This window comes from Stegastes partitus, unplaced genomic scaffold (assembly GCF_000690725.1).
Source record: "Stegastes partitus isolate 25-593 unplaced genomic scaffold, Stegastes_partitus-1.0.2 Scaffold1363, whole genome shotgun sequence".
Taxonomy (NCBI): domain Eukaryota; kingdom Metazoa; phylum Chordata; class Actinopteri; family Pomacentridae; genus Stegastes; species Stegastes partitus.
Genome location: NW_007579094.1, coordinates 226,935 through 236,840, shown reverse-complemented (window position 1 = coordinate 236,840; position 9,906 = coordinate 226,935). Strand labels below are relative to the sequence as shown.

The 9,906-nt window shown below is 42.2% G+C and overlaps 1 protein-coding gene across 2 annotated transcripts; it reads right to left on the bottom strand.

Annotated features, from left to right (window-relative positions):
* Positions 1 to 265: 265 nt before the first annotated feature.
* On the bottom strand, positions 266 to 8,895 carry spp1 (secreted phosphoprotein 1). 2 transcript variants are annotated; one of them, XM_008298962.1, is made up of 8 exons: positions 8,768 to 8,895; positions 4,833 to 4,904; positions 4,684 to 4,725; positions 4,519 to 4,593; positions 3,186 to 3,242; positions 2,960 to 3,088; positions 2,395 to 2,748; positions 266 to 1,535 (listed from the first exon to the last, which is right to left on the bottom strand). In XM_008298962.1, the coding sequence occupies exons 2-8, from the start codon at positions 4,884 to 4,886 to the stop codon at positions 1,116 to 1,118; spliced, it is 1,131 nt and encodes a 376-aa protein (XP_008297184.1). In that variant the 5' UTR covers positions 4,887 to 4,904; positions 8,768 to 8,895; the 3' UTR covers positions 266 to 1,115. The 2 variants fall into 2 exon arrangements, with proteins under 2 accessions (XP_008297184.1, XP_008297186.1); XM_008298964.1 differs by having other exon boundaries at positions 2,401 to 2,748.
* Positions 8,896 to 9,906: the final 1,011 nt, after the last annotated feature.

The window sequence follows — 9,906 nt, the reverse complement described above, 5'->3', positions numbered from 1 at the left end:
ACATCCAGCCAATCTTGTTGCACTGTTTCAAGTGTAGTATAAAGGAGCTGTGTGCATGTGTGGTGGAAGTATAAACTGTGGAGGAAACAGTTCTTAAGCCTTAGTTGTTGTTGTTGTTTCTTTAATCAAATTTGTTTGTTGATTTTATACATTTTACACGTTTTTATGTCTCAGTGACCATTAACCCCATTTTCTCCATTTATTTAGACAGTCTGGTCTTGTCAAATGTCTCTCAGATTAATATATATATCAGAAACAACCAGCATTTCTTTTTATTAAAAAGAACTTTATTAATATTTTAGAAATGGTACAATATGATACATTACAGTAAACAACATGGGACAAACAACATGTAGTGTAGGTAGGAACTGTGCAAAAATAAAACAGGACTGTGTTGTATGTATGTGTGCACTGCATCTATACCTGATTGAACCCTGTACTGGATGGTGAGTTTTCCTTTTATCCACACCAGCAAAATGTACTATTAGCGAGCAGGTAAGCTAAGCCACACTGGCAGCGAGTGTGCGGCTTCATGTCAAGTTTAAATTGTGTTATGCTCAAAATGATTACAAGTATTTAAAAAAAAAACATCTGCATTTCTCTGTCTTTATTTACTAAGCACAAAAAAACATGTAGGTTTGCAGTTATTAATTAATGATTGCATGCATTGTTGTGCTAGTGTAGATATCAGGACTTGTGGTTCTTTGTTCTTTTCCAGTTGTGACCTTGTGCCCTGCAGTACCGGAGGGGAGGCGAAGGTCGAGAGGTCAGTAACCTCCTGTTACAGGTAGCAGTCGTCGTTTTCAACATCCTATCAAGTTACATCAACCTCATTTTCCCCTGCGGGATCAAACACGGGTTTCACCAGGACTACTAGACCACAGGATGCAGCAGTTATCGGTTTATTTAAATAACACCCAGAGGAAAACATTTCTGTGTCATTAGAGATGCACAAACAATCCCGGAGACTTTGGCCGAACACATTAGAATCGATAATACTTGGTTGTCCCTGTTTGACCCTGCAGTGGAATAAAGTTAAGGTTGGGGGATCTTTGCACCTGGATGCAGCTCTTTATGTGAACCTGACACCACTCCACTTCCTGGGTGGGCGGGGCTTATTTGGCGGTGATGACAGCGGGCATGTCGGTGGTGGCGTCGGTTGCCGCCGCCGCCTCCTCGTCCGAGTCGCTCTCGGCGCTGTCGCTCTCGTCTGAGTCGCTGTCGGCGGCTCCGGGCGTGGCCGTGGCCTCCTCGCTGCTCTGGCTCTCCTCGTCCTCGGACTCCTGGCTGGTGCTGGCGCTGTCGCTGGCGGTGCTGGCGCTCTCCTCCTCCTCCTCCTCTTCCTCTGGGGTGCTGCTGCTTTCGCTCTCGCTGGTGGTGGACTCGCTGGTGCTGGCGCTCTCCTCCTCCTCCGGAAGGGCGGCCTGGCGGGGGCTGATGTCCTGAGATGTGCCGGAGGAGGTGTCCAGGCCCTGGCTCTCCACCTCTGGGGTGCTGGTGTCTTCTTCCAGGAGGTCAGAGTGGACCTGGAGAGCCTGGAGGTCCCAGGAAAGATTAGAAGATTAGTTTGTTTTGGTTGTTTGTAAGTCCACAGGACATACACAACTACAGTAAATCAGTGGAACACTTTATGGCCCAGACAACCTGTGGTCTTTGGTAGAACCAGTGAAATTACAAAAAACAAGGACCTGGAAGCATTGCTTGAGTTTAAATACCAAATATTTTATTCATATCGACTCTACATATCAATATGCATCGGTATGTTTGGTTCTAAGACAAAGAGGCACGCTTCCTTTTCCCATTGTTGCACCATTTAATATAAATTAGCATAAAAATTGCAGAAACAACTCTTCATCTTATCTGGTTTTATGGTGGTGGCAGCTCTCGTAGACAATTCATTTGCACTTACAGCTAAAGCACTGAAAGACCTTGAAGTGGAATTTGAAAAAGAATCACTGAAATCAGCAACAGTTGAAGTGGATCTATCAGTTTAAATGCAAGTTCTGAAACAAGCTGAAGAATCAATTGAAGTTGATGCACTGATAGGAGATGAAGTGACAGTGTTATCAGTTGAAGTGTAATAGAAGGAGCTAGAGGCATGTTGAAGAACAAGTCCTCAAAGGAGCTGCTTACAAGCCTGAAAGTGTCTTTTTTGTAACTGAGGAGTGAAAGGCATTGAAGTGTTGACATGAAGTCATGAAGCGAAAACGCTGAAGATCTTTTTAACATCTCTGTATGTATAGAATTTAGTAGAATGAAAACGAGACGAGTAACGAGAACAAATGTTTCTGATTAACTATATTTTTTTAGCAGCAGCTAAGGTCCACCATATTGAAAATACGAACACATCCCAGCACCTGATTGGATGTCATTGGACTCTCAGCCTAAACTGACCTGTACCTTGTAAACCTTCAGCGACTTCTCCACCTCGTTGCCGTCGGTCATGTCGTAGGCCATCTTCTTTCCTGCGCCGACAAACTCGTAGGACTTGTAGGGGACGGGGACCTTGTGGTAGGATTTGTCCTCCACGTAGACGATGGACTTGTAGTCGCTGGGGTAGCCTCCCAGGTTGTCGCCTCGGGCCGGGTCGGTGACGATGGTGGGCTCGATGGGCTCGGCGGTGGTCTCGAGCAGGGGCTCGTCGGTCACGATGACGGGGATGATGGTGGCGGGAGCAGCGGTGGAGGACTCGCCGGACTCTGAGCTGTTGCTGGATTCCTCTTCCTCCTCCTCCTCCTCCTCGGTCTCCTGGAGACACGGAGGTAAGAGGTGAGATGTCAGAGGGTTGAAGAGTAGAAATGGAAACTCATTGGCTCACTTTGCTTTTGACATTTAAACATTTTACTGAAGTTTGATCGGTGCAAAGATCAAAACAACAAGCATTGACCATGAGAAATCTAAGAAACATGAGAAAGAAAGCAACTGAAAAAGCATCTAGAGCAGATTTGTTTGTACTCACGCTCTCCTCTGCTTCGTCGTCGTCGTCATCGTCGCTGTCTTCGCTGGTCTTGCTGCTGACTGAAGCTGTGTCTGAGTTGGAAGCTGTGCTGTCAGAACTGACTTCTGTTGGAGCCTCTTCCACCGCCGCCTGCAAAAAACAAAAAAAAGAATTGTTGAAAGTTGTAAATGACTAGCGGTGCTGATTAATTATGACTGATTGTGATTTTAAACTGCTGATCTCTCACCTCGTCCTCGTCCGAACTCTCTGCGCTCTCGTCTGATCCGGCTGCTGCTGCAACCTTCTGCAACATCGGAGAGATAATGAATTAGCTTAATCCTCTTTTCACACTTTTTTTTTATTTATGCCTGAAGAAAACCCCAGTCAGAGGAGATTACTTAGTGTTTGGACCTCTGCTACTTAGCAGAACTCTAGTGTATGTATTAAAGTTTTTATTGGTTTTTACAAAGAAAATCGTTGAAAATAAGGTTTGACAGCTGGTTGGTGACTTTACCAACTGCACGGTGCAACAGTTTTCTCAGCAAAAGAAGAAGCTCTACTTCCATCAGTTCTTCTCTTGTTAATTTTAAAGCATTTCACTCTTCAAAATAAACTATATTGAGATGCAAGCATGCAGTAGTGCTGCAGGATTTCCACAAGTAAGCTGTGCTGCCATGGCCAGCTGAAATAATCCTGGTGGGCTGAATCCATGCTGTTCCTGATGTGTGTGTCATATTTGGAACCTGTCATCTCCGATTATCAGTTAGGCAATTTCACCTGTACTTTTGTTGATTCCCAGTTAACAACCAGTCGAACCTACCATGGGTTTGCTGTGAGTCAGGTACCGTGGTGGAAAATCACTTCTACTTGCATGCAAAAGACATTAAATGCCTAAAAGATGCTGTCATTTTTTTTTTTTTCTAAAAGCTGAAACGTATTTGTAGCTACTTTGAAAAGACTTTGAGTCACTTTTGATTGGAGAATGCAGGTTTCAGATTCTCAAATGTGATTGGATTGTTGCTTTGGTCTCTGGTTAGTTGCGATAAACATTATAATATGAGTACTTTTACTGTCAAAAAAGAATCAGTAGATCAATCATTACTTGCTGTAGCTCTTTATAATATATTTAAAAATGAGCTCAACCAGCTACGACAGTAAAATCAATACCTTGAGAATTTTAGTCTAATTATAACACGACTAATTTTACTGAAAATGCAATGACAATAAAGAAATTCTGTTCTAAAATATTGAATAGTATAACAGCCACAGAGGACAGTTTTCTGCACTTTGTACGTTTGATTCTTTGTCTATATTTTCCTGATCATACTCGTATACTTTTACTTAACTAACATTATATTGGAGGAAGTATGTATGAAAGTAAAACATCAACAATTTTCCTTAAAACTACATTTTAAATTGGCTCAGGGTGAGTTTCATGGTCGTCAGAAACAACATGTGGAATACAATTTTCTATTTCTGATGTGCAGAACCAGATTTCTGGTTGCAGTTGAGAAGGAAACCCAAGTAGAAACATTACAGGACATATGAAACCATTAAATGAGAGTTGTTGTTCTTTTTACCTGCACAGGTGCTGCAGGAGCCTGAGGAGCCACCAGAGCCTGTTTTCTGAGGGCGGGAGGTGCTGGTCGCCTCACCTGTGGACCAGACGAACATCATGAACATCAGCCTCTTTTAAAACTACCAATGCCAACCGTAAACCCTCCAGCATCTCCTCAGACACTCACCACTTCTTCAGAGCTCTCTGAGCTGTCAGAGACTTTTCTCGCCTGAAAACACACAAAAACGAACACACAAAATGAACAAAAAATGTACCATAAAGCAACGCAAACATCGAGTGAAACGTATGATTTTGACGGACGATAAAATGACTCACCGGCCGGCAGAGGACTGTGGCGAAGAGCAGAACAAAAACAACAGCCACTTTCATTGTGTCACAGTGTGGTGTCTGGACGGGGGACAAAACCAGAAACACGCAGGTTGAAGTCGCACAATAAAACATCGTCGCACTACACAATAAAACAATGGAACATAATCATGACACGCAGAGCTCCGCCGGCGCCAAAACGCTGCTCTGACGGCCATAACTTCACAGGAAACACAATGACATGTCAAACTGGAAGGGAGCTCCGTCAATCTCAGCTGCCAGATTCCTTCCTAAAAATGGAAGCCGCTCGGTCACATGACTGCTCGCTGGCCTCGGTATGTCACAGGAAGTCATTAAGGCCCTAATTACAGGCCACAGAAGAGCACTTATGTGTCTTTTGACGATGCTGTTTCGATACAGTAAAACATTTTCTCTGTCATCACGGCGGGATAATCACATCGTTCTGGAATGTGGTTTCTTAAACTATGAGACGGGAGGTTTCGGGCCGATCCCGGTCCAGAAGATGTGAGAAAATAACAGGTGTGATTCAGAGGGAGGTGGAATTAGCTCGTGGGCGTTTGGCTGAAACCGTCAGAGTCACTACGGCCTGAGCGGAGTTTACGTTTGCTTCAGTTATTCTGTAAAGTACTTTCTAAGGACATATGAACAGTGTTAACGTTCTATCTGAACATGGTAAAGGTGCAAATAGACTTTTTTATATTTTTATTTTAGCATCCAGCTGCTGTAACATGTAAATTTTTAGCTTAGCATAGCTTAGCATAGCTTAGCTTAGCTTACAATTAACCATACCGCACCTTAACCAAACTTTACAAGCTCAGTGCATCTGTTTTGTAGTTCTTAGATTTTTTTTTAGTTTTTTCAAACAAAAACCAGCAGAAATCATCTCAAATTTTACACCTTGATTCAGGATTTTTCCACAAACAAGCGTCAGTTTGTCAAAAATGCTAAAAGGTTTCCAAGAAAAGGACGCTATTCTCCACAAACAATATGTTGGTTCATCCCTTTTGTGGCTCCCTATGACGTAAATCCTTAAAAATCTGAATTATATAGTTTTGTTTTTCAGGCTCCATAATTTTCTAGAAAAAGTGGAGCATTGTAGCTTTAAATGCAAAACATCAAAACAGGAGTAAACTGTGCATTTGTTAGAGACTATTTTCAGTTGCTGAATATTACAAATTTAATACTTTAGTGAGAATTGCAGCTCATGTGGCTCATTTTGCTCCGTTTATGAGACACTAAAGTAGATTCTGCTTTTTACCTTTTGTATTTTTGAACCTCGCTAACAGAAGCTTTCCAGATAAACTTCTTCTTCCGTCGTTCCCCGTCTGCTTTACTTTTTGCATGCTGTGGGCGGACCGGTCTGAGTGGCTGCTTCTATCTTTAATGATGGACTCTTCCTATACTGTGTAATTCACAGGGTTATAACTGGAAAGCCACAGCGCAGCTAAAACATGACAGACGCCCATATGACTGTACGCGGGTGTATTCTGGTACGTTTATCTTTGCGAGGAACGCTTCGTGTTCCGTCCTTGAGTCCCGTCTTTATCTCAATGTGGCCGTTTGGGGATTAAATTCACATTTTTAGCGTTTAAAAACAACCTCACAATTACAGCGGCGGGAAGCGGAGCTGTGTTTGTGTGTGTTCTGGTGTTTCTGAGGCCGACGCTTCAGACTTTGAGGACATTTTTGTCTTTTATGTTTGAGGGTTTGGAGTTGGGTTTTAGGGTTAATGTTAGATGAAGGTTTAGGGTTTGCTTTGTTGCTGTTGTGGTTAAAGCGAAATCTGCTTATTTGCTTTCTTGCAGAAACCAAACAGGAGGTTTGATACCACGCCCTTATTTGCATGTCAAAGCTAAAGCTAGCGGGGGATTAGCTTAGCTTAGCATAAAGGGTGGAAACGTGGAGGAAAAAGTGACAAAACATGTCAACCGCACTCAATAATTAATGTCTTTTGTCTATTTTTTTTTTTTTAGATTTAAACAAAGAGCAAAGTGAAAAACTAAAACATTTTGGTTTTAAGGGACTATTTTCATGCTGGGAGCGCTGACTTCCTGGATTTTTGTCCTCATTGTGATGTTTCAAGCAACCAGGGAAACTTTTCTTCAAACTTTGTCTCATGTATTGTTAAAAAAAACTGAATCATTTTTCTTTGTATTATTCTAAAAACTGTTGAAATTAAGCAGTTTTATTGACTTTCTAGCAAACTGTGACCAATGAGCACCTTTGGAAGCACCAGAATTACATAAATAAGGTTTGTTTTTTTGCACTTTATCTGTCATCTAATACCCTCAGATTAGAACCTAATTCATTCTGCAGCAGGACAAGAAGCCCAAACATATAATCAGAGTCAGAAAGAACCTGTTTTCAATGACAGAAATGCTGCAACAGATGGTTTGGCCTCCACAGAGCACCGATCTCAACATCACGAAGTTGAATAAACAGACAGAGAGTCTAAATCCACAGAAGCTGCCTTCACAAACTGTGTGCTATTTTGCACCAAATATTGATTTGCTTTATCCATTTAATAATTCACAAAGCTGACTGATCATTTGAAAACATCCTCGCTTGACTTTTGCATCTAACTTTTATAGTAGAGAAACAGTTTGGGAACCAATGGAAGGAAAAAAGGCCCAAAGGTTTCCAGCTAAGCTCACCAGGATGCCTCTGGGCCTCAAACAGAAGATTTTAATCTCTCTGCTTTAGTTTTTGCTCAAATGCATTGAAACCTCCTGAAAAAAAGCATAAATCTCTGACAGTTCACTCGGTTTCTTTCATTACAGGAACTGAAATCCCTCGAAGGCAGGACAGAGAAAAATGTCTGCATCAAGTTTGGATTCATTTTAATTTGAAAACCCCTGCTGAGGCTGACAATATTTTAAAAAAATCTAACAATGTGTGTTTGTGTCGTCGGTGTGGTTAGTCAGCGTTTGTCCTGATGATGTGACACATAATCCAGAGGTTAGTTTCCTGCTGCCCACAGCTTCCTCTTCCTGCCCCTGGTGTCACTGTGACACTAATCGGCCAATCAAACGCCCCCGATTTTACCTCCGACCAATTACGGGCCGGCTGTAAAGTCCTAAAAAAAGAACTTGTAATTGGCTGCAATAAACTGCAGCGACTTTACAGCGGATAACCAAACCCTCCTGTGGGTTTAATGTGAGTTTAGGTTTTCATTTCAGATAATCATGTATGTTCAAATGAAGCTGCAGCTTGTTTGCAGAGTTTCTGCTATTATTCTATATTTCTATAACAATAAATTACATTTATCTCTTAAAAACACTTTAAAAAGTTGATTTGTTTTTGATTTGAGTTTAAATTATCACCAAACCAGCAGATTTTTTTCATTTGATTCTCAGTTGAAAGTCATCAAATCATCAGAATTAAACATTTATTTTGTATTTTAGGAGCTTAAACGTGCTTTTCGATTGAGTGCATCTTCACAAACCCACTAAGAACCTGCTCCACATGACTAAAAGTAAACACATCATTCCTAAAAACCTCTAATCTGCTGCTACCTCCAGTCTATTTTGGATCCTGGCTGCAGAGATCTACACACAGGGACATTAGTGCAGGTTTGAGGTCCGGTGCACAGTTGGTGTTCAGGTTTATCCCACAGGTTGATGGATGGGGTTTCTGTGGTAGGTCCACGATTTTCCTCACAAAACTGTAACAACTGGGACCTTTTTTTTATGCATGAATGTTTAAAAGTGACACCAAAAAACGGATTAACATCCCCAGAATGAAGGTATATTAAGATATTTCTACTTCTGGCTACCTGTTATTGAGCTTTTTCACAATGCAAGCTCCTGAATCCAAGCCTAAAAATGCACATTTATGCAGCACAAACATGAACCTCTCAACAGTTCTGCAAAAAAAACACCATTAAATAAACAGCACACACAACATTCGGGGATCATTCTGACCTGGTTTGCAGTCGGAGGAAGCTTCAGGAGTGGAGCGGGAGCGCACAGACGTGGTTTTTGTCTTTTTAGTTTATCTCCTGGGTTTCCCTGGATGCTGTTCGCTGCTCGGTGATGCTGCTGCTGACAGCTCTGCCCCTGGTTGGCTTATAAACCTTCCAGCCTCCGACGGCAGCCAATCGCCTCGCAGCTCGTGATGTCATGAGGTTAACCGCTCCGTGGTCCACCTCTCCTCGCTGTGCTCCCACTCTTCCTGTGGTCGGCGGTGGGCACAACGCACACACACACACACACACACACACACACACACACAGCAGACACACAATGCAAAGACAAATACATGGATGAAGACATGCAGACGTTTATGGCCCAGACAGAAGCATGTGGAGCAGTTTTTTTTTTTTTTTACTCCTTCACACACTCAGACACACTCGTGCTCACCGTGTGTGAAGTTAATTTAAGGACATGTAGTGACTTGCTCTGGGAAAGAAAACACCAAAAGCAGCAGCATGTAGCGGTAGGTGGTATGACAGTGATTCAGCTTCCTCACAGACGCAAGAAAATCATCTGACTGAGGTCTCTCTGGATAATTGAGAATTTGTCTGCGACACCAGACTGATTCGTCTTGATCTGTCAAACAAAAGAGGGAGTTTTTTTGTCTCTCTATGTGTGTATGAATAACCGTCTGTGCTACAAACCAGACCAGACTAAAAAAAGCTGAGAAAATGTACTCGACTGATGATTTAAAATTATATGCATTGAAACAAATAAGGGGATTGTTTTAACGTTCTGAGCAGCATCACTACCATTTTCCAGCACACAAACACAACTGAGTGTCCCTCTGTGGATGATGCCTTTTTCACGGCAAATACAGAAAGTAAAATCCTGAACTCTTGACCCCTACAACAAGGAGATCTGGTGGTTCTGTTATGCCGTGGGAGCATTTGCTGCCTTGGTTTGGGTCCACTTAGAGGTAAGGATGACTGCAAATCAGTGCAAAGTTCTTCTGGGTGATCCTTTCTAGGATGACGGTGGATCCATCCGAAGGTCAAAAGGGGGACAATGAATGCTTTAATAAATATAAAAAGTATGTAAATCATATATGACAGCCTTCACAGTCACCAGATCTCAACCCAACTGAA

Bases quoted from the DNA above. Each gene is read 5' to 3' on its own strand.
- spp1 (XM_008298962.1), bottom strand. From the start codon at position 4,886: ATGAAAGTGGCTGTTGTTTTTGTTCTGCTCTTCGCCACAGTCCTCTGC. The intron at 3,243-4,518 runs GTAAAAAGAACA...CCGATGTTGCAG, and splicing joins CTCCTGCAGCACCTGTGCAG to AAGGTTGCAGCAGCAGCCGG. The intron at 1,536-2,394 runs GTCAGTTTAGGC...TGGGACCTCCAG, and splicing joins TGAAGGTTTACAAGGTACAG to GCTCTCCAGGTCCACTCTGA.